The following is a 24,265-nucleotide window of genomic DNA, read 5'->3' as shown; positions in this document are numbered from 1 at the left end:
AGATTTTGTCGATTTTTTTAAGCAGATGAAGCGTGAGAGAGGGAGAGAGAGAGAGAGAGAGAGAGAGAGAGAGAGAGAGAGAGAGAGAGGGAGCGAGGGGCCACAAAGCGCAGTCAGCAACATGTTTATAACCTGCAGCTACGCCTCCCTCGGCAATTCTGCAAAAAAAAAAAAAACCTCTTGCAACTTTTCACCCTTTATGCCCATCCTGTCGCCCAGGAAACGGGACGCTTTCATGGATAAACCTTCAAACAAAAAGCCAACACAGGTGGAAACACTGTGGGAAAATAAAATCCCACCGCTTTCATTTGAGTTTTCACTTTTTCAACAAAATATACACCCGCATTAATTCACCGGCAGATATTCATCTATTATTTCTTCATAACAGAGAGCAAACTTCCCGGTGTGTGTGTGTGTGTGTGTGTGTGTGTGTGTTGGGAACAGAGGAGGAACTGCAACAGAACTATTGAGGACACAAATGAGTGCAGAGCAGGAAGTCTCCAGGAGATCTGTCTCCCTGCACAATATTCATTCATTCAAATCAAGCAAAGTGTCGGCTGTGCTTCGTACTGAGCCGCTCCACAGAATTGTTCTCTTCAGGTTCTTTAGCGTGAGAGGGAGACCGGATGTTAGAGGTAGAATAGATTTAGAAGACACACACACACACACACAGAACACGCACACACGCAGCACAGAGTGTGTACATTAAGCTGTGAGCACATAAGTGTAGGAGTGAGCCGTCCCGACGCCACTGTCCTCTCACGCACAGTGATGAGATAATGAATCCGTCACTGGATGTCAAGGAAACGTCACAAAACAACAGTGGGGATAATTGAAACCCTGGCAGAGGAAGAAGCAGGAAGACGTGAGACACAGAGAGGAAGATGCACCACAACAGAGTAGAGACTCGATGTTTGTTTGACGCAAAAAGCCCCCCCAGCTTCTCCCCCCCAGCCCAATCTACTTCAAAAGAAAAAGGATATAAAAACAGATTGATGGGATGAAGCAGAGCGGATTGGGAGTGACGGCAGATTCTAATGAAATGCATTATGTAGGTGTTAAAGAAATGGGAAAACAATGAGCGGTGGACTCCAAACGGAACAAACCCACTGCAGCAAGACAGAGAGAGAGAGAGAGAGAGAGAGAGAGAGAGAGAGAGAGAGAGAGAGAGAGAGAGGAGAGAAGGAGAAGGAGAGAGAGACTTTTCCTGTGACATCTGCGTGAATAATAAAGCCTCCCACGCAGCTCAACTTGAAATGTAAAGAAGAGAATTACAAGTCAGACTTTGTCTCCTTCCTGAACTCCAGCAGCAGCAGCTTGAGTGCAACACAACCTCAGTAACACTGTGCGGTGTCACACACCTGCTCTGATTGTTCACAGTGTCAAACGTCTCTGAGCAGCTTTCATGATGACTGATTAGAGGACAGACTTTGTTTCCGTCCATCTTCCTCTGCTTCCACTCCTATCACTCACGGCGTCCCTCAGGGTTTAGTATCAGGCTCTACTCCGCTTTGTTTGCTTCGGCTTCATCTTGGCTGCCGTTTCCTTTGACGCAGGCGACCACTGTTAATAAAGTGTGACTATAAAACCACATGTTGGCCTTGAATCTTTGAGCAACGGTCTTATAAAGATCATTAGAAACTCTATTGAGACATTTTTATTCATAAATATATTTTTCTATCCACTTGGTTCCATCCCTGCACTGGTTAACTTTGTGCTCTGCCAGAGTCCCCGGTGATTGGACCCAAACCAGACTGTGGTCACTGCTCCTCATTACGCAGAATTATCATCACTCTGATTCAATCAGTGGGGAAAGTAGCAGCAGCAAGAAGCTAACTAAACACGCCGCTGCTATTGTGGTTCAATGCAGAACAGAATCATTAACTCACCTTGGGCACAATAATTCAAACGGTGCCGTGCAGAACACAAAGAAAAAATGCAGGTTTTCAAAAGGCTTGGAAGAAAGAGATCCTCTGAGAAAACCCTCAGCCAGCAGAAGCTCATAAAAGAAGGAGCGCAGTGGGAACAGAGGCTGGGCTCGCCATCGCAGCCCGTAACTGCATTCACACGTTTCCAAAGGGAAGTACATTCAACCAACGCTGACAAGGACATGGTCAAAATGAAGATGAATGAAATATTAACAGAACATTTCGCACAAACGCGGCCACAATGAACCCACTGGCTGTCTGCAGGCGGCGTGATATGGAGACGTGTCAAGTGGGAGCAGAAGCAGCAGCGACAGAGGATCGTCTCCATCTGGTGCAACAGGTTACAGCCTTGAAGAAGGAGCAACCTAATGAATAAGCTCATGATTACTTGAAGGAACCGGTTCTTTAGGATTTATTTAAAAATAAAACCCACACTATGGTTCTCGTACACTCTTATAAATATGTGATGCTCAATGCAACATTTACTACAGTGCATAATTTATTATAATACCTTTTCTCCCTCCGTCTGTGTTGTCAACACCTACTTTTGAATTCCTACATTTCCCAGAATGGCTTTGACAAGCCTGAGGGATCTTGGTTCTTTGTGTTACACTGTGTTGCATATGTGTAGTTGACGGGATCCGGAGCAACCACAGTACATTGCACATTCTTACAGCTGAGAAGCCAAAGCTGAAACAGATCAATGCCACGATGTGCAATACACCGTTCAGACCGCAAACCCCCCCAAAAAGAGAGAGGTTTGCTGTATTTCACACGCCACCGATGACAGATCCTTACAGATGCAAGCTCCAGCTGCACCGCATCCTCGCCTATGTGAGCCGCGGGTATTCAGCCGTGTGTGTGTGTGTGTGCCGCCCAGGGTTGAGTGTGTATGCAGCATTTTGTTCCAAGCGCAAAACTGCAGCAGGTGATACCGCTGATTACTTCCTCCTCTGTGGCTGAAGATGTGCTAATCAGTGAAATCACCTGGTGTCGTCTTGGCTCGGAGCAGGAATCTGCATCCACTCAGCTCTCTGTGTGACATGTGGCTGAATCCCCCCTCCAGGCCAGCGTGGAGACATTAAGCAGCCCTCCAGCCCACATATTGCTTAGTTGTAGGCAAATTTCCGCAAAAATCAGCAAAAATAAAATGCAAATGGATGCATTTCCACCAACTAGTGCTGCTCGCAAACACGCAGGTGTGACAATTAGATGTCGTAATCTGGTGCATCACGCCGCAGTCACTGCTGCTTCCCAGCTAAGACGCCAATTAGTTTAATGAAGGAATACTTATCCTCTTCCACACACGCACACACAGTTTTCAGGCAAAAGCGGAGGGTCGCCTGCAACGAGAGTCTGTGACCAGGTTCACACCGGCGTGTTGTGATTACACAGCATGAGTCCTGTGACCACACAGTTCATGGAGTCCAGGCTGTAACATTAATGATGTACGTTTGTCTGCAGCAGGAGAAATAAACAGAGGAATAAACAACAAGAGGCTTTCTTCAAATCCTCTCTCACCTTTATCCAAAACACAAACTTTACACCTCAGCCAAGCACTTTTCTCCCCTGATAGCTGGTATATATGTATACGTTCAATCACCGCGCCAAAGTTTATGGGTTGAAGAAGTTTTGCTGTCCAATCATAAGGATTCTTTCCATTCAAACTAAAGTGGAGTAACCTGAATCCTGTATCCACTGCTGGGGCCGGAGAGCAGCAGAGTCCCTGAACGCCACATTTTCCTCAAACTGGTTTGAGCCGGAGAAGCCTTTCAGGTGAATAGAAAAATGCCTTCAATCAAGGAAATTCCGTCGGGTGATTGCTCCGGAATCTCCCAGACATCTCACCTGAACGACTCACAGACTATAGAACGCTTCAGCTTCTCTTTCTTCTTCTCTCCCCCAAAATGTCATGCATTTCCATTCAGGTTGTTCAGGCCCACAGTTTAAAATGCACATATCAATGTAGAAGCCTGCACCTAAACATGCACCTGCACCTATATACTGCTGCGGCTGTCGATGCAGAGATAATGATCCTCAGAAGAAGTCTTACGTTAGCTCATGTGACCTTCTGACCTCTTAAGCAAACTACACATGTACCAAGACATGCAAAGTACTGTGTGCTATTTCATATCATTCAGGATGTAAATGTTTTGTATTTAACTTTAATAGGCAATCAGCGGTGAGTAATTCCTTCTCACACACCGGCATGTTGAGAGGTTCTTGTGTACACTAAGGCAGAGACGGCGAGAGGAGGAGGAGGTGAGTGATTTCCGGCGCAGGTTCATTCGGCACTCGCTGAAACCTGACGTCTCATTAGAGGTTTAAAGAAACACGTTGGATACACCTGCATTAGTTAATCACTCCCCTCATTCACCGGCTCCTGACTGTAACACACCGGTGTGTATTCCTCCCGTACGGCCGCATTAATCACCGTGATAATCGCCTTCCTCTGCCTCTTCATGGCTGAAACAAAGCAGATAGCGCCCGGCTCTGCCAGAGTGAAATATGATGGATTCAGAGGTAAGTAAAAACATCATTTCAGTCTCATAATATACAGTGGGGTGCGAAAGTTTGGGCACCCTTGTTAATTTTCATGATTTTCCTTTATAAATCATTGGTTGTTAAGATAAAAAAATTCAGTTAAATATATCATATAGGAGACAAACACAGTGATATTTGAGAAGTGAAATGAAGTTTATAGGATTTACAGAAAGTGTGCAATAATTGTTTAAACTAAATTAGGCAGGTGCATAAATTTGGCCACCACAAAAAAAAATTAACTCAATACTTAGTAGATCCTCCTTTTGCAGAAATAACAGCCTCTAAACGCTTCCTATAGCTGCTAATGAGAGTCTGGATTCTGGTTGAAGGTATTTTGGACCATTCTTCTTTACAAAACATCTCTAGTTCATTCAGGTTTGATGGTTTCCGAGCATGGACAGCTCTCTTTAAGTCACACCACAGATTTTCAATAATATTCAGGTCTGGGGACTGAGATGGCCATTCCAGAACCTTGTACTTGTTCCTCTGCATGAATGCCTTAGTAGATTTTGAGCAGTGTTTAGGGTCGTTGTCTTGTTGAAAGATCCAGCCCCGGCGCAGCTTCAGCTTTGTCACTGATTCCTGGACATTGGTCTCCAGAATCTGCTGATATTGAGTGGAATCCATGCGTCCCTCAACTTTAACAAGATTCCCAGTCCCTGCACTGGCCACACAGCCCCACAGCATGATGGAACCACCACCAAATTTTACTGTAGGTAGCAGGTGTTTTTCTTGGAATGCTGTGTTCTTTTTCCTCCATGCATAACGCCCCTTGTTATGCCCAAATAACTCAATTTTAGTTTCATCAGTCCACAGCACCTTATTCCAAAATGAAGCTGGCTTGTCCAAATGTGCTTTAGCATACCTCAAGCGGCTCTGTTTGTGATGTGGGCGAAGAAAAGGCTTCCTCTGCATCACTCTCGCATACAGCATCTCCTTGTGTAAAGTGCGCCGAATAGTTGAACGATGCACAATGACTCCATCTGCAGCAAGATGATGTTGTAGGTCTTTGGTGCTGGTCTGTGGGTTGACTCTGACTGTTCTCACCATTCTTCGCTTCTGTTTATCCGAGATTTTTCTTGGTCTGCCACTTCGAGCCTTAACTTCAACTGTGCCTGTGGTCTTCCATTTCCTCAATATGTTCCTAACTGTGGAAACAGACAGCTGAAATCTCTGAGACAGCTTTCTGTATCCTTCCCCTAAACCATGATGGTGAACAATCTTTGTTTTCTGGTCATTTGAGAGTTGTTTTGAGCCTCCCATGTTGCTACTCTTCAGAGAAGATTCAAAGAGGAGGGAACTTACAATTGCCTTAAATAACCTTACACCTTGAACCTTAAATACTCTTTCTCATAATTGGATTCACCTGTGTAAGGAGGTCAAGGGTCACTGAGCTTACCAAACCAATTTTGAGTTGCAATAATTCATTCTAAAGGTTTTGAAATCAATAAAATGACAACAGTGCCCAAATTTATGCACCTGCCTAATTTAGTTTAAACAATTATTGCACACTTTCTGTAAATCCTATAAACTTCATTTCACTTCTCAAATATCACTGTGTTTGTCTCCTATATGATATATTTAACTGAATTTTTTTATCTTAACAACCAATGATTTATAAAGGAAAATCATGAAAATTAACAAGGGTGCCCAAACTTTCGCATCCCACTGTAGCTGCAGCACTGCCATCTGAGGGAGAATGCTGGGAATTAAAAGCAAACAAACACGCAATTTCGTAGCTCTGGTTCATGTCTCTTAAACGCTGCCTCAAGAATAAAGCTTTAAATACAGAGCAGGTCATTTATGAAGCGCGGCGGCAGATTGAACCTGTTCCCTTATTCATACACACCTGTTTGCCCTGGAAGAGGCCTTACTACTGTAGATCCTCATTTGCATGTCAAGGACAGGTTTTGTGTCTGAGAGATGAAATCTCTATGTGCGTCTAAAATGTGTTAGTGATCAATACATCTGACATCTTTTAATCTATTTATTCAAATGGAGAGATTTGATTTGATCTCTTCCACATTCTAGTAGAGCTGCATCTCCCTCGTTCACACACACACACACACACACACACACACACACACACACACACACACACACACACACACACACACACACACACACACACACACACACACACACACACACACACACACACACACACACACACACACACACACAGGAGTATAAACATCTGTCGTGGCGGTGGAGGAGTTTCCCCCTCTGGTTTGTCACGTGCACTTTGCTTTTACACACCCAGCAGCTCATCACCATGGTGATCCTCGCTGCTTCTTCTGTAAGCCTAAATGATCAGGACGTATATTTACATACGTCTTAAAAAGATCTGGTGTTAAATAAGTTACAGCCTGATTTGATTGACAGGCGTCTCAGCCTGTCAGAGCTGAACTTGAACTGAAGTGACTGCTGCTTGCTGCTCACATCTCAACTCTCCCGGGACCCCACTCCTCCCAAAAGCTGATTTTCTGGATCCAGAAACTGACAACCACAGAAAACCAGAAGCACACTTGATGTCACTTCCTGTATGTTCATCTGCTGTCTCTGCCTAGAACCCTCACATCTGTGCTCTACAGGGGCCCAAACTGGCTCATCTTCATTTACTGGTCTATACTTAAACACTACTCTCCCTTAATGCAGCACTGTTGTGAACACTGAGTGAAAACAACCTTTTTTTATACCGTTCAGGCCCAAGCATGCTCGTCTCTGATTGGTGGGTTGCATTGGGTCTGACCTGGCAACAATCAGAATCACTTTATTTGCCAATTAAGTTTGCACTTCAGAGGAATTCACAGGAACAAGTGGCACAAATGCCCCATAAATACCTTGTATGTTGTCGGTGTGTAGGCGGGTAAATTCAAATGTGTTACATTATGATGTAATCATGACACAGAAGCAAAGGATCGATCAAACACAAAGCTATTATGGGCCGTTTGGAACCAATGGGTTTGTCTGTCCGGATGCATTCCAATTCTTTTTTTATATTAGACCAATTGAAAGCAGGGGAAACAATAAAAGATTATGTCACCTGTGGAGCCAAAATGCATAATGACAATACTCAGAGTTATGGTTCCAATAATGATATGATTAATGGGGGGCAACCATGTTTACACAAGGTTATGTCGGACAGCTTTTCAGCCGGCACATCCCATTACTCCTCTGCACGGCCCTGCATCAGATAAGGGCCTGACAGTTACACGCTCCCCTCAGTAATTAGCAGCAACGGGAAGGAGCCAAGGATCAATGTATTTTCCATTGGAGGGATTCTGGCAAAGGACAATCGATATGGGAATGGGAGGGGATGGGATGGCGGGAGAAAAAACAAAAACAAGCTGCAGACGAGATGGAATGATTACTTGCTAGATTGATTTCTGGTTAGTGTGTTAATGTAGAGCAACACTCTGAGTTTACACATAAAGGTTCCTGCTCCAACAACAGAGGTGGGATTGGAAAATTCATCAAAAACCACCAGCATGAGAGCAGTTCCCTTTTTTTTCCCTGAGATTATCTATTTAAAATGTATGAAGGGGAAATTCAGTGTGTGCGGAGGTCCGCAGTGTAACGGCAGCCTGTTGCACAATCCCATGAATACATAGGAGAACCTTTAGCTCCATTATTTAGACGGTAAATCTGCAAGGTTATCCAAAGTTTCTGCGCAGCCCTGAAAGTCAGGAAGTGAGAGCGTTTCCATTCCATCCCTGCTGATGTAATGATAAAACCACTGAGGCGTTTCATTACTGCCACGCCACTTGGCGCTTTAATGTCATTGACACTCCAACAACCTTTACTGTATCCATCTCACGCCATCTCAAATCCTGATGCTCCCCTGTCCCGGCGCCGTGTGCGGCTTTCTATCGGTCACGAATAAATAAATGGGATTTTCGTGGCGAGGCACTTCAAATAGATTTGCTTGCTCAAACTCTTTGCTGTTGCTCAGCACTTGTTAAACGGCTCTGCAACCATCGATCCAATAACATGAATGTCATTTGCATTTATGTGATTTCTTCTTGGGAAATATTATTGTGATGCTCATCTTAAACTTTGCAACTTGTACTTCAGTGGGATGTGACCTCACAACCTCGTCTCCAAACAAATATGTTCAAGAGTAACTAACCTGCAGTGGCACTTTACTGCATATTCACCCGTTGTGCTACAGCAGGAAACACTGTCACTTTCTTATAAAGCCTCCAGAGTTCCTGCAGGTGTGTCAGCTGGATGGACACATTGTGGGCGGATGTGAAGGAAGTGAAATGTAGGCTTTTCTGTTCTACCGTTTCTCTTTAAAAAATAAAAAGCTTTAAAATGAGTTCCCCCTATAAAAAGACACTCTGTTTTCTGTTGTTGCATTTGCAATGATGCAATGTCCATTTCTCCTCTGCACTGCTCCATTCTGTCTGTCTGCCTGAGGCCTGAGCAGCACACACACACACACACACACACACACACACAAGCTGACAGAAGGACACTAGGCTGCTTGTGTGTGTCAGGTCATTTGAAATGGGTTAAATGTCGATGTAAACATGTTACAGACATAACGACTCATCAGAGCTGCTGCTTTCAGTCCATGACCTTTGCTTTTCTATGGACATGACCTCCAGCACAGTTGAACACTTGCTCCCTGGTATGTTACACTATAAAAGAAATGGAAAACAACAAAACGACTAATACGCCCCCTTAAAACACATCTTTGATCCATTACTTTCTTCTCTCTTTTGTCCCCCACATGATTCCCTTTCCGTGTCTAAACGCCGGCCTCCTCTCCACATCTCTGCTCTTAAATCCACCACACATGAATTTCCTCACGCTGTCACGTGATTTGACAGCGTGAGGAAATTCTAGTTTGATTTGCGTGTTTGTTTGTTTTTTTTGTCTGAACAATTCCTGAAACTCTAATTAAAGAAAAACGAAAGACATTACAGTGAGTCATTTCCTCTTCCTCCAGGACGTTGTGCCACTAACGGAGGAGCTTGTCCTTTCTCCCAATTTACTGCCTACACAATTCTGCAGAAATGAAACTGATACATTAATTTATGCATGACAGGAATAAACAAAAACAGGAGAAACCCACTGGCACAGACTACAAGTCCTTACTGTCTGTCTGCCATCTTAAATCAGCTACAGAACTGGAGGAAAACAACTCACGGAAAGGGAAGGGAAGAACTTCTCTGAAGAAATCTGTGCAAAGTGAAGGAATGGAGGACGGTCACATACGACACACAGCATCCTAAAGGCCCTGGCAATAAACTGGCTTCAAGTCCGGACAGGGCCAAGCTGCATCAGCACCAGGAACCGGCTTTGATCTGGAGGTTAAAGCTTCTCACAGCCCAGCGACGCAAAGAGCCAGAGCACCATTAGGAGCTGACTTCACCTGGCAAAGTGAGACACGTCCCCACTTAGACCGTGAAAACTAAAAGGGTGATGGATTCAGAAACAGGTTTTCTGTTGAAGATGTGAAAGAGAGCCGAGTTTAGTTAGGAAGAGGTGAGAGGGTCTGTGTTTGCACTCTCCTCCTGTAGATCAGATAGACTAAAGTGGAATCTCTCCCGGAGCTTTCTAGGGCTTCAAACCACCACCAGTTTATCTGCACAAATTGTTATTATCTTAACAAATCTTGTAGGTTAAAAATGTAAAATGTCCGGAGTGAATTTGACTAAATCACGATCCTGCCCAGGACACACGGATACGGATGATGGATGGACGGATGAGCGATTAAACAATCGCCACAAAACACCTAGAGATTTAGCTTCTGTCCTGGATAAGTGAAGCAGAAGGTAACACACTGCTCTGTCACACACACTCATATTGCTCCATATGCAGTTTAACTTAAGTGCATTGAGTCTTAAATGTGAACTCGTCACCTATCGAGAGCTTTACTCGCTTAAAATGAGATACAAGTCAATATTATTTATTTATTCCTCTATTTTTACCCTCTTCCTCTCCAGCAGGTCAGACAGGTTGTTAATTCTACAGAGCCTTTCTATGGAATTAATGCCTTTGACTTCTGTGCTTTGTGTGTTCCAGGTTGCTCAAACTCCCACGGTTTAATGACATAACGCACACAATTTGGAAGTATAATGGCGCATTAGTGCACCTGGGATGTTTAAGTTGCATTGCAGAGACAAACTGCACGCGTGACTGCTAAGAACAGAAGGTCAAAGGTCAACTCGGGAAGCCACTGTGCACAATCCAGCATCGACAACGATTAGTCCCGGGTATTGACTCCATGTTTTTGGCCACGACTTTCCCTTCCAAATAAGCGTGGGCTTGTTTACAGTCAGTGTGCACGCCGCTGCGCCCTTCTGGACTCTGGGGAGAGGAGTGATGGCCAAAACAAGGCTGCAGGAAATCTGAATGCTCATTAGAAATAATAACAAATGCCATGAGAGGGGATGAATAAACTGTTCAATGAAATTATTATTATTATTAGGCTGTGCACACTTATCCAAATACTAATTCCTAATTTAGGAGTGTTCCTTAACCACTTGTTATTCTCAGATACAGTTAATAAACGTTTCTAAACCCTGAGCAGTGACTGTAGCATCACAAACCGAGGGAAGACAAAGATCAGAGAGCAAAGCAGCCTGGAGCGCCACTTTATCCCCACCGAATAACTGACATAATTACTCTCAACCGTCCTTCAGCTGACCATATGAGGTCAATGCTGTGACATCGTCTTCAAAGGGAGCCGCCCTGTTCTGAGCGTCAGTCAGGAGAAGCTGCTTTGATGCCTCTCTCTCCCCCCACACATCAAGCCACTTTGAGGGATTTCTAAGTGTTGTGGCCGACCGGCCCGAAGGGGCTGAAGCGTCACAAATGGAACGTGTTCCCTCTTCACTCCCTGGTTAACTCTCTTTAATCATTTAAGTTTATATAACGCGGCGAATAACCACTCGTAATGAATCCGGGGGAAGCAGCTGAGGCATTCTGAGGAGTGTTTCCTTCAGACGGCGAGCTCAGCCAGGACACCGAGTCAGCAGGTGGAGCTACAATGCTGTGGATGGGAAGTGTGTGTGTGCTGATTCACACTCGGCCGGAGAGCGGCACATGCACGGAAACACATTTCCTCCCGCCAAGGTCAACTTGCAATATCATTAATTATCACTTTATTATCTTTAGCAGCAGGCCTTGGTGCAGACAAACCGTAGCTTAGATGGGCGGTGAATATGATGAGCATCTGAGCACTGACGGAAGAAATTGGATCCATTTGAAAAGCCTATCTGATGTTAGACGAGGCCTTTTGTCCTTTATTTCACCGTGAGCTCGGGAAAATAAGTGTAAGCCAATGTCAACCCCACTTCTCAAGCTTTCTTTGATGCTTATCTTCAGCCTTGACTCGCTGGTGGCTAGTTACTCCAGAGATGTAGCCCTGGAAGAGAGCTAACAAATCTAATAAGTTACATTTCCCCCCAAACGGAGGAAAGGCACTAAGCCCACTTCAAGCTTTTTCTATCCTTTGGGAGGAGAAGATATGTTTACTGGTGCTCAGGTAAAATTTCAGACCCGACTACGATACAACACACACACACCTCCATCAAATGGCTTCACACCCACGGCAGCAGGGCAAACCAACACAGTAGGGATCGCCTTATCAATTAAATATTTATACTTCAGCCTATTTCTGCCTGCTGCCTGTGGAGGCCTGTGGACGGACAGCAGGATGAATGTGTGTTTCTATCTGTTCAGTGAGCACTTAGGGAGTGTGGAGTGTGTGCCTGAGGGCCGCGCTCACATTCAGCTGCAGCTCAGCTCACCAGAGACTCCGGCCTTTGTGTTCAGAAAAGAGAGGGAACCTGACTCACACTCAGGAACTTGACCTTTGGACTCACAAACCACCACAGACTTGCAAAATGAAAATATATCAATGATCGCATTGTAGATTTTGTGACCTATGATGTAATTATATGATAAAATGAAGTGTCCTTCTTTTTAAAAACTGAATATAACCTGATTAGTTTTACCATCTGGATTTTATTTCCTTCACATTACACATTTTTGGAAGAGTTTCATAATGCAACAGGACACTTTTCACTTTAATTGACAGTAAACAAGGTCATCCAGCGGTGAGCGTGGCTCACTGGCAGCTTTGTGTAATAGGAAGTGAGGAGAACACTGGAGAGAAGGTCTGTTAAAGTAACAATCCCCAAACAGTTCAACTGCCTCTGCCCATTCACTGGAAGATTTCCCCTTAAAATGTTCCATTATTATGAGTTTGCCCTTAAGAGTTTGATCCATTTTTTTAATATTTACATTTTTCATATTCTGGAAAATAACTACCTATAGCCCTAACATGACTCCATGGCCGGTGACATCATTTCATCTTATATAATGAATAAAATATGAGTTCATATTTCGCATTATGCTCATTTTGTGTCGTTACTTTGAACCGTTAAGGAACCCATTTTACTATCTTTTAGTATTTCCATATTTATAGTGTAATATAGTGGAGTGTGTGTGTGTGTGTGTGTGTGTGTGTGTGTGTGTGTGTGTGTGTTAAACACTGTGAGTTGCAAAATCTATAGAAATGAATCCAGTAATGCAAACTCATAGTGAGTGGAGTGAAGTGAAGGCCTGGGGATGAGGCTGTGGGCCTGTAAAGTCCTTTGAGACATTGTGATATTGGTCTATACAGATAAAGCTGACTGAACTTGACTGGATACATCAGAGTGTCTTGCATATTAAAGCCTTGCAAAGGTTGGAAAATAGACTCCCTGATGAAAGTCCAAATGAAAGAGAGAGAGAAAAGAGAGAGAAGAGAGAGAAGAGAGAATCTATCACCTCTGACACCGCCGCTCTCCATGACACATTTATAAATATCTGACTTTAGAGTGCGTCAGTGTGAATTATAATGATATTAAGCCTTCACTCACCTATAAAGTTGAGGTAGCCCTCTCCACCCAGACTGTGTGTGAGGAGGCGGATCATCTTATGCAGCTGCATGCCGCGGTCAATGACGGCCGTCATTGGAATCTCTGTGCTCATGTTGGTGTACATCTCTTTGTCCATTAGCCAGAAGGCCAGCGACTTATCTCCCACCAGAGCCTGGTAGTAGGACAGTACAGGGTCCATTAACCACAGATCAATCACGCTAACTACCCTGATGCTGGTGCGGGTGGAAGGTGGATCCTACCTGGTCGTGGCTTTCTGCATACGCGATGCATTTCTCCCCGTAGCGTCTGTTGGTCAGCGTGTGGACAATATTGCCCATGTCCCACTCCTCATCCTTGAACTCCTTCAGGATCTAGTGTGTGACAGAGAGGGGGTTATGGAGGAGGGCGGTGATAGATGTGTGAGCTCACCGATCCATTTGGAGTCTGACTGATGTCTGAGGCTCAGTATTACACTCTGGCCCGGCAGTTGGCAGGCTTCCTACCTATCTGGACTTTTCTCTGGGTTACACTTCTTTCTCAGATCAATCTCTGTTTTGACATCTCTATATCCCCACCGTGAGTTATGTCCACCTATGAATGGCGGTAATGGAGTTTTTAATAACTTCTACTACAGCCCATGGGTGGTAAGGCATCAACGTTCCTCCACCCCAGATGGGCAAGGTCACAGCCCTTCATCCCAAATAGAAAGATCCCACAATAAATTCAACCCTGGAATCAATGCTCTGCCACTGGACAGCCTACACACACACACACACACACACACACACACACACACACACACACACACACACACACACACACACACACACACACACACACACACACACACACACACACACACACACACACACACACACACACACACACACACACACACACACAGCCACTGAGTTACTTTCACAGGTCAGAAGTAAACACAAGTCACCATAACATGCCTCTGCAAAGCAACAGCATCTTCCTCCACTGAGCCTCTGCTGCTGCTGTGTCTGTATCTTCCTCCTCCTAATGAGTCAAACCCGCAGAGGGAAATGAGAAGAGAGAAGCCAAAGTGCTGCAGAGGGCGCAGAGATGATTTCATTAACCAGAGAGGTGACAGAGAGCCACACTATCCGTCGTTGCAAACTTAAGTATGCCCTTCCCGAAAAACCCCGTGTGATAGAGTGTGTGTTTGGGCGAGCGCAGGCCGGTCCGTCTGGGTGACAGGCCCAATACGCCGGGTGGAATTGGCCCCGACAGCTGATTGACAAGTCGGGAAACCTTTATATTACTCTACAGAGCCATAATCCTCTGAGCAAAGAGAGTAAATGTGCCGATCAATACGTCTGCGATGAACTGACTGCTCCACCTAAATAGAGGTTATCCCCTCTCTATACATCACCATCTGCTCGCCCCTCGCCACCCCTCCTCACCGAGACTTGTGCGGTTTCCGCGTTAGCGATGGCCGAAGGAAACCGAGGCTAAATCTCAGCCGGGGCCACTTGTCATCTACATGTACGACTAAATGTGGCACACGTCTTCCTAACTCCCTGTGAGTCCGCACAGCACAGCCGGAGATTCTCAAGCAGTGGCTAATTTTAGATTTAAGCTCAACATCAGAAGTGGCCTGAGTGAACAGCTTACCTGGGCTAGAAACGACATCACACCCAGCGTTAAAAACAAACAAGTGAGAGTTTCAGTCTCAATTTAAAGCTGCTTTTGGAAATGTGGAGACGTGTTTTAGTTTAGTTTAGTTTACCGCTGCAGAATGTAGATTCATTTCTCCAAGCTGCCTGTTAAAGGTTAAGAAGAACACGGTGCTCATATTGTTAGTGCACATTTCAGTATGATCGCTTCTGCTTAGATGTAAATATATGTGAGGAGGTTGGTCTTGGCAGAAATGTGCAGAATGTCCAAAAGTGAAATATCTTTGCTTGGCTTTGTTATTATTCTTTACTGCCCACTGCATTTCAATCTTTTGATAATAAGACTTGATTTAAATGTAACTCCTGTTGAGTAACTTCAGCATGTACTATGTAATTGTACTGTGTAATACAATAGCCTTAATTACAAAACTTGACTCTAAGAAGAAATTCATTATTATCTTATGTCCTGGTGTGGTTGATCATAAATACTTTGTAACATTATTTGCTGTTGCAAAGCTTAGAATGCAACACGGACCCTTTCCTACTCTTCAGCCCAGCTAAGCGAACGGCTCCACAGCTTGAGCCCCCCCCTGAGTCCGTCCACCCGCCCGCCTCCACATTCACGCCACAATCAGACACTTTACACTTCCTTATGAATCATTACAATTCAATTCGACCGCAAAAAAAGTGGTCCGGGAGCAATTAATCTGGCAGCGAGTCTGTCGGCGTGGAGACGGGAGTGACTGGGTTGACGACTTCGCTACCACCAGCTCACCCACATCAACCCCGACCAGCCGAGCTGCCTGGCACCACTGACACGCCACTTCATCAATGATAATGAGCAGTGCACAAATCTTACTTTACAAGCCGGCTGTCAGGAGCCAACCAGAGCGCCCAGATTAATTAGGCAGAGCCGGCGGATTAAAAAAAAAAAAAAGAAGGGAGAAAAAAGAGCAGTGTGGGATGAGGTCATCTCCCTGCCACTGACATCCTGTGCGAGTGATTCAAGAGTCTCTCCGCCCGCCGCCATCACACGGTCCTGGAGCTGCACGAGGACTCGCAGGCGGGGAGCCATTTAGTGCAAACCCCCTCGCTTCTTCACGTCGGGCTTCCTGCCTCTTCTGCCTCTGCAAACACGTCCGCTGGATGTGTGTGTTTTTCCCGTTGCTATGGGGACATCTGCTCTTCACACACGTAGCGCCGCCCCCGGACGTGAGCGGCGAGAGAAGGTGTGTAACACTCGATCCCACGGATCAAGCGAACGCCTCCCCATCTCCGTGTTTTCACTGTTTTGGAAATTAATGAACTTTCCCCCGCCCACGCAAATGTCTTTGCCCGGGGCTTTGCTCGACTGAAAGGCACTCCCAGCTCACCGCACACTTTTCCCTGTAATAAGCTGACGCCGGAGAAGCTCACACGCTCTAAATCCTGCGCTGCCAGTTAACACAATGCAAGCAAGGGCCTCCCAGGGCAAAATGAGCTGAGAGAGTGAAGCCAACACGCCGCTGTGAGTGAAGGCAAACGGGGTGAGACTGCAAAGGGGAGGGGCTAAGACAGCGAGCGAGCAAGCGAGCGGAGGAGAAGCGGCAGAGATGTTGACATTAAAGTGTAGGTGATTGAAAGGTTTGTGTCGGTGGAGGTTGGGCATCTATCTGGATGGAAGCTGAGCCGATGATGAGGAAACTGTGAAGGCGGTTAGGCTCGTTTAGTTTAAACAGAGTAACGAAAACAGAAAAGGAGAGCAGCGACCTTGAGGTCAAACCGAGGAGTCAAAGGGAACTAGGGAACACCAGAGAGACCTGAAACCCGCTCGCCTTCCACCTCGCCTGCTTGTAATTGTTTAAACCCCGTCTCAATCTGCAGCAGCTGGAGGGAAGCTGCCTTTGTAACGTTATCCATTAGGAGTGACAGCACTTTACGCTCATATTCAGATCAGAATCGCCCAAACTTGTGCAGCGCGCTCCTTATCTGGCCCTCTCATTAGGATATCTTCATTTTTCACAGCCTGTTGGCCTTAACCGCCTTCTGCAGCCAGCAAATGAGTCGTATCAATCAGTCATGCCGAGGACGAAGACGCAGCGTGAGGCCCAGCTGGAGGCGGGGAGGGAGGGAGGGGGGGGGGGGAGAGAGAGAGAGAGAGAGAGAGAGAGAGAGCGCGCTGCATGATTACTTTTCTTGGTTCTTTCTGTATTCTGGCCCCACAACATACATTCACACACACACACACACACACACAGAAACACACACACACACACACCTCACTGGAGGCCCCACTTCAGTCCATTCAAATCCCTCCCTAATTGACACTCTGTGACGAGAGGCCCGGCTCGCCCCTGAGACCACTTCACCGCACACACACACACACGCACACACACACCTCCAGGCAGGCGTGTTACAAACGCAGATGAATTCTCCCCTGCAGTGGAAAACATGAATTCCGCTGTTCACTAGCAGCTTCAGGATTCACGAGGCATTGTCTCCTCCGGGAGGGGGGAGGAGGAGGAAGAGGGGGAAGAGGAGGAGGAGGAGGAAGAGGGGGGGAAGACAACAAATTTAATTGAAGAAAATAAATGAATGAATTAAAGCAGGAGGAATGTCGAAGCAAATACAGCGTTATTGTTTGATAAGTCAGAACATCTCCAGAGGCAACGGGAGGATCCTGTGAACCCCCTGGTTACCGCCGTGCAGCTACAGCTAGTATCGCTAAGGAAGGTCGTCTCTCTCTCTCTCTCTCCTTCCCTCTCTCTCTCTCTCTCCTGCGCTCCCACCAGTAAGAAACCCACCGCTGTGAGAGACAGACTTGATTAACGACGCGCTGACTTCCCCCATCGAGAGACACGAGAAAACCGTGGGGTTGGAGGACGCACGCGGCGCCGAGGTCACACACACACACACACGCGCACAAACACACTCCACTCTGCTTTCCGCCAAAATGTGGGTAAATATAACTTTTACTGTGACCGAGTGGAAACAAAAGGAATCGCACAAGAAACAACAAAACTTCACTCGCAATTCAGTGAACAGCTTTCTACCCCACTCGCTCTTTCGCTCTGCTCTGTTTTCACTCAGCGTGCACGTTGAACATTAAAGCTTTGCATAGGTTTAAACAAATACATGGAAAATATTAAGTACATACATTTACTATCTGGATGTGGTTTAGGTGTTTTTATGAGTTACAGCTACCTGGCAAACATCCTAACACACACACACACACACACACACACACACACACACACACACACACACACACACACACACACACACACACACACACACACACACACACACACACACACACACACACACACACGCAAACCCAGCCAACCCCAACAGACAGACACGTCCCAGGAGACAATCTGCTGTCTGCTTTCTCACAAATGTCTTTTCTGTGGAATATTTTGCTGATTTTATAACAATAATAAATAAACTCCATTGTAGCACTTTGACAATGATTGAGTTACACACACACACACACACACACACACTTGGAGGGTCCGGATAATACATGATGAGCTCCATACTTAAGCTCAAGTGTAGCAAACATGGCTTTGAAACACAGAGCGCCGGTTGCAAACAGCTTCCTGAGAGCGAACGCAGCCTGGCACCGACATCCTCTCAGCACAGATGGTGACGGAAAACACATTTCAGATAAGGAAAATATATATTTATCCTTTATTTATGGATGCTAAGGTATAGACACGCTGTCCGTACACACTTTCACACCTGAGAGTTGCTGGGTTTGAAACACACTTCTCCCTTCATGGGCGACTAAGTGCTTTTCACAAGAGGCGGTTTGAGGTTGAAGTGCCTGGCTAAAGGGCACTTCAGCAGTTGTTGTGGATAGGATGGAGATTATTTCCTGCCCACATTTTCCCATCAAGTCTCAAGCACGGCTGCTTAATACCAATATTAGCATTAGAATGTCAGCCAGTAATGATTCATTTAGAAACAAGCTCAGTAATATTAAAGATATCGACTTCAGAACTGAGGCTGATTTAGGGGAAAACATTCCTATCATCCATAATCAGTTACTTACAATTAAAATAATTTTTAAGGAGACATAATGTCCTACATGATCATTATTGTAAGTTATTTTATTTTATTTGTAATATAAGCCGTTAAACATTTGCTTTACAGTTTCAGAAAATCCGGTAAATCCAATCTACTAGTCTTGAGCCCTGATTGGTCCTTTACCTCAGGCCACGCCTCTCGCCTCTCGCCGAACAATTCAACGAGACGCTGGAGAAGTTGGGGAGCACAAACACGAGGAGGAACACACAAAGCGGACAGCTGGTCAGACATGATGCGTGTCTCTGAGGAACATACTGCACCCTCAACCAACCTAAACACTTCAATCAAACACAACAAACAGCCTGGAGAATGTTGACTCAACTTCTACAGAGGAAATAACCACGAGTGAAATGTTCCTGTTCGTGTTGTAATATTGTTTTTCTCTCCATCAGCAGGCTGTATATAAATATGTATATGAAAGCAGCGGGTTACTAATGGTGAGTTAAATTACAGTTGTCAGACAGACGTAGACTCTGAATCACAGCACACACACACACACACACACACACAGCACACACAGCACACTCCTGCTGCGTTCAGGTGACAACAATATAAAACTGCACAAAATGAAAATTAATCTCGCAAATGTATCATTTTATTTGGAGGTGAGAAATGGAGACGCAGCAGACGAGTCAATCTGAAGGTATGGAACCCCAGCGTACACCGAGATTCATCACATTTCACGGAAGTGCGATGGAGCAAATGCAGACGTATTCCATTTTCATCTGGCAGCTCGGGGGTGAAAGTGATTCTGTGTGTGAGCAGAGTCGATCTCTAAAGATTACAGATCCACAATGTTCTTATTTCCATTTAAGTCACAGTTTCTACTTTTGGAAAGCAAAAAATAAAATACATTAAATCCAAACTACTACAAGTCTCTCAGGGTGCAGCATTGTTGTACACACTGAGTGAAAACGTTTTAGGTGCCGTTTCTTTCATGATTTCCCTCCAGGTTCCTCATTGATTCCATCCTACAGACTGCTGCTTTAATTATGAATGAGAGTATCTGGCGTACTTGAGCCTGCTGGGACACTATTTGGCATTTGTGTGGGGGGGAATTCACAAATTGTGATTGCTCAGCGATTAACTTTCCCTGACAGCTTGTGGGAAATCAGCACAGCCTCGAATTCAAAGTGAAAAATAACCTTTGGCAAAAATATAAAGGGACCCAAGGACAGAAGTTTCAGACGGAATAATGAATCAAAGGAAACGTAAAGGTGCCTGTCATGCTGCTCAGATGCTCCACTTATGAGGAAAACACCCACGGAAGGAATTTCAGCCTGAATCTGTGACTGAACGACCTTCATGTAACATTACGGAAACTCATCTTCCTCCTGGTTTGCATATTCTGACGTCCCTGCAAAAGGACTCACGCTGACGGATGAAAAGGTCGCTTTTCAACAAAACTCACCTTAATTTTTCAATAACAATTGCATGCTTTTCATGGTTTGATCCTAACTTTGTGTTTGAAGGGACGAACCATCGCAAAGCAGAGGAAGAGGTGGAGGAGAAGAGAAAAACAAAACCAGAGCCTCTTTTACAAATGCAAATGAAATTAAAAAGTGCACTCACAAATTACATAACTTGCTTGCACACACACACAGAGACACACACAGAGACACACACAGAGACACACACAGAGACACACACACACACACACACACACACACTCCACAGAGATAGTGCTTGTGAACACCTGGGCAGCTACTGAGCAAATCCGCCGAGGTCAGGGTTGAGTGTCTCGCTCTGGGCTCAGGAAAAAAGATTTGGGGGCTTCGCAGCAATATTTCCACCTGCCACCTGCTTTGCAACATATCAAAGTGATGCTCAGCGTCTCTTGCCACAGGCTAAACATTTGGTCCTGGCAGAGGAGTGGGGTGTTTTTTTTAGGGAGGGCAGCGACGGGTGCAGCTCCACTCAGAGGCACAATCTGTGAGCTACATGTAAACAAAAGGCTCAGAGACATGCAAACCTCAAACTGACACAGACTCTGAACAATGCATCCCATTCAGATTTAACTTCAAACAACCGGATCATTCTTCCTCTGGTTTTGTGTAAATTATGAAGATGAAAACTGAAAAGTCGACTCCAGAGGAAAACAAACGCACCCTGGCCCCCTGCAGCTCTGTAGATTACAGCGCCGTCTTGACTTGTAGATGGGAATGAAAGCATCCTCCGCCCACAGGTAACACCAGAGCATATAAATTAATTTCTATGTTCAAGCTTGTGTTGGAGTTCTCCTTCAAAGATTGGAACCTGACAAAAAGCTTTTCACGCCGCCCGTCCTTGTCGGTGAAAGTTGCATTGAGGAATATCTGTGTGCTCCGTCTCCTCCAGGAGAGTGGAGGACTTGATTGCAGCGCCGCCGCGTCGCTAAACAAGATCTGACACTCAGAAAACCCCTTCAGGGATTCAAAAGCTTAGCGAGGCCCCAGCAGAAATATAAAAACAAGAGTTTAATGCCTCCTCATATTCAATCCCTTTTGTCTTCCGCGCCTCTCCTGAAAGCAGACCCCCCCCACCCCTCGCCGCCCCCCGCCTCCTCCTCCATTTTCCATCTATGCACAGCTCGTGAAGGAGCCGCATCGTTTCCAATCTGTCAGCCACCGAATGCTGAAAATAAGCAAATGGTCTTACCTGGATCCACTTGTCGGGGATGGCCATGGCCAGCCTGTAATCGAAGCCCAGTCCGCCCTCCTTCACTCCCCGGCAGACGGCAGGCATCCCTGACACATCCTGGGGAGAATCCACAGCGTTTCATATGAGATTCTCTCTTTGTGTGCACAGCGGGCAGCCTTGGCGTTTTCATCTGTATTCTGCCTCGCACTTATATGAAATCACATCAATACTCACTCAAAAAGCCAGCGCACACATTAAGGGGCCAAAAACCCCTTAACCACAGAGCCAAACACTGACATCCCATTTACTTTTGCATTACTTCTTAATTACGCCAATGAATACCAAAGTAAGCCATGCCTCACTAATAAGTGCCTTTTAATTAATAATAGCTATGGGCAGTGTCATTGCAGAGCGAAGGAGTGCTCAGTGTGTGTGTGTACGTGTGTGTGTGTGTGTGTGTGTGTTTTTACCTCTGCGATGGTGATGCAGTCGGGATAAAGGGTATGAAGAACGTGATTGGCAAGCATCAGGTAAACCAAAGAGTCCTCATCCACTTGCAGGCCAAAGTACTCGCTGTAGTCCCCAGAGAAGCCACTGCCTGAGGAGTAAACACAGCAGCTGAGCCTGAACCCTGCAAGCCTCCACCGCTCCCCTACACACCCGCACGCTCACTGCTGCTCCAGTCTGTCTAAACTAGGCCACCTTCCTGTGCCGCACCGCCACCGAGCTCTCCTAATGAACTTACTCTAGTTTACTAACTATTTTGAGGAAGGAAAAAAAAGGAAAACCATGCTGATCAGCCTCAGGGTGGAGAAAAGTGGAGAACATATGATGGGTAAGTGGCAGCTAGTGGACTGGAAGGCTGGAGGCTAGTTTGCAAATAAGCATATTGCTGACTACTGCAATATTTCTGTGGGTAAAAGTTGATGTATATAATGTTAATAACACCATTTGTCCTTTACTTCTATTTCTATCCGCCATTTTGTTCACAAGTGTGTGTGTTGTGCTGCTGACAAACACACTCATTATTAGAGGACGCTCTGAATATAAAGGCAGACTTTTACTATTGTTACCATGACATCAGATGTGTGTAAAAAATGTCTTTCTTTGTTATTATCTATCATGTATTTACTGTACAGCAGATATCTTCGTCTTCATTCCAGCTCTATATCCATAACTGTGTCAGAACTGTTTCATACTGCAGAATCCATCTCCTCTTTGTGTCTATAAATGAGACTGTAAACTGATCCAGCGGGTACAGATCAATACCTGAATCTGGACTATATTACATCACTTCATAGTCCATCATAGGACACTTAGGCCTGATTGATGCTTTAAGTTCCTTTAGAAATAAGCAAAATGTTACCAAAGGCCTTTTCTTGTGATATGAAGGGTTAAGTAATGAAAGTGTTAAGATTTAAAGAAATTAATGGCCTTCTCAGTAAAGTATGTTTGTTTATGTTTCGCATTACTCCATACTTCATATTTCTCTGATTCTATGTGCATAAGTCATGAAATATTTGAGTTGCAGGTAATTTGAGTCTAAATGTATTTGAGTATCCGTCCTTCTGTCTGACAGTTTCACTTTCAGGACATCTTCACTCAATGCAACACAAGTAGACTTGATTGGATCTCTTCACAGTACAATCCTTAAAAATCCTTCCAATCAGGTAGGATTGCAGCGCTTCAAGTGGCACTTGGCAGGAAGACCTCCATTCAGCAGGTGAACCTCGCTGCAGCAAAGGTGCCAGCCAATCAGGTTCCATTATGCGGCCCTCCCTCTCTGTGTGTGTGTGTGTGTGTGTGTGTGTGTGTGTGTGTGTGTGTGTGTGTGTGTGTGTGTGTGTGTGTGTGTGTGTGTGTGTGTGTGTGTATGGAGACTTTTCACTCACATTAATTTGCAAATCTGAGCCGTTTCCAAAATGTTTTCCTGATTTCAAACAGACCACTAGAGAATTATCAGATGACTTGTAAAGGCCAAGCGATTTAGCTTCAGTGAAATGTGCCGTGATGAAGAGCGTCGCTGCTCCAGGCCTTACCGATGCCGTGGTGATGATACAGCATGGAGGTGACGCCGTCAAACCTGAAGCCATCAAAGCCGTACTCCTCCATCCACCAGCACAGGTTTGACAAAAGGAAGCGCAGCACTTCCCAGCTAAGGGAAAACACACACACACACACACACACACACACACACACACATACACACACACACGCAAGGTCAGATAAACAAGAAGCTGTGAATTATTCACACAACTCATTATGCAGGTTAGGCACCAGAGATTAATTTTCATTGCCAGAGGACATTCCCATATTGATAAGCGGAGCTCCATTATGTTGCAGATGGAGTGGCGGTGACAGGAGATGGTGTTTTCATTAATTACATTGTAAAGGAGAAGATATCTTTGATGTGTCCAGCTGTCAGCGCTGTCAGGAGGAGGAATCAGCAGCAGAAAGTACACGGCAAAGTTCTCTGATGTCAATCAGAGCACTGGCATGTCAATGCCGCACATGTTTATGTATTGCCGAGCTCATCCCAGTGTATTTGAACTGATAGGATTTCATGCCACACTTG

General features: G+C 45.3%; 1 protein-coding gene across 1 annotated transcript in view; it reads right to left on the bottom strand.

Annotated features, from left to right (window-relative positions):
- gbe1b (glucan (1,4-alpha-), branching enzyme 1b) overlaps window positions 1-24,265 on the bottom strand; it is a 69,656-nt gene that overhangs the window by 18,308 nt on the left and 27,083 nt on the right. The window contains exons 8-12 of the mRNA XM_076146016.1: window positions 23,730-23,845; window positions 22,161-22,288; window positions 21,709-21,807; window positions 13,618-13,728; window positions 13,358-13,529 (exon numbers count right to left, since the gene is read on the bottom strand). Of these exons, the coding sequence (XP_076002131.1) occupies window positions 13,358-13,529; window positions 13,618-13,728; window positions 21,709-21,807; window positions 22,161-22,288; window positions 23,730-23,845 (626 nt within the window). The remainder of the gene's footprint in view (window positions 1-13,357; window positions 13,530-13,617; window positions 13,729-21,708; window positions 21,808-22,160; window positions 22,289-23,729; window positions 23,846-24,265) is intronic.

Source organism: Genypterus blacodes, unplaced genomic scaffold (assembly GCF_046128005.1).
Source record: "Genypterus blacodes isolate CSIRO-AG114 ecotype Tasmania unplaced genomic scaffold, CSIRO-AGI_Gbla_v1 ptg000032l_1, whole genome shotgun sequence".
NCBI classification, from domain to species: domain Eukaryota; kingdom Metazoa; phylum Chordata; class Actinopteri; order Ophidiiformes; family Ophidiidae; genus Genypterus; species Genypterus blacodes.
The sequence above is the reverse complement of the archived record's forward strand: the minus strand, read 5'-3'. Positions and strand labels throughout refer to the sequence as shown.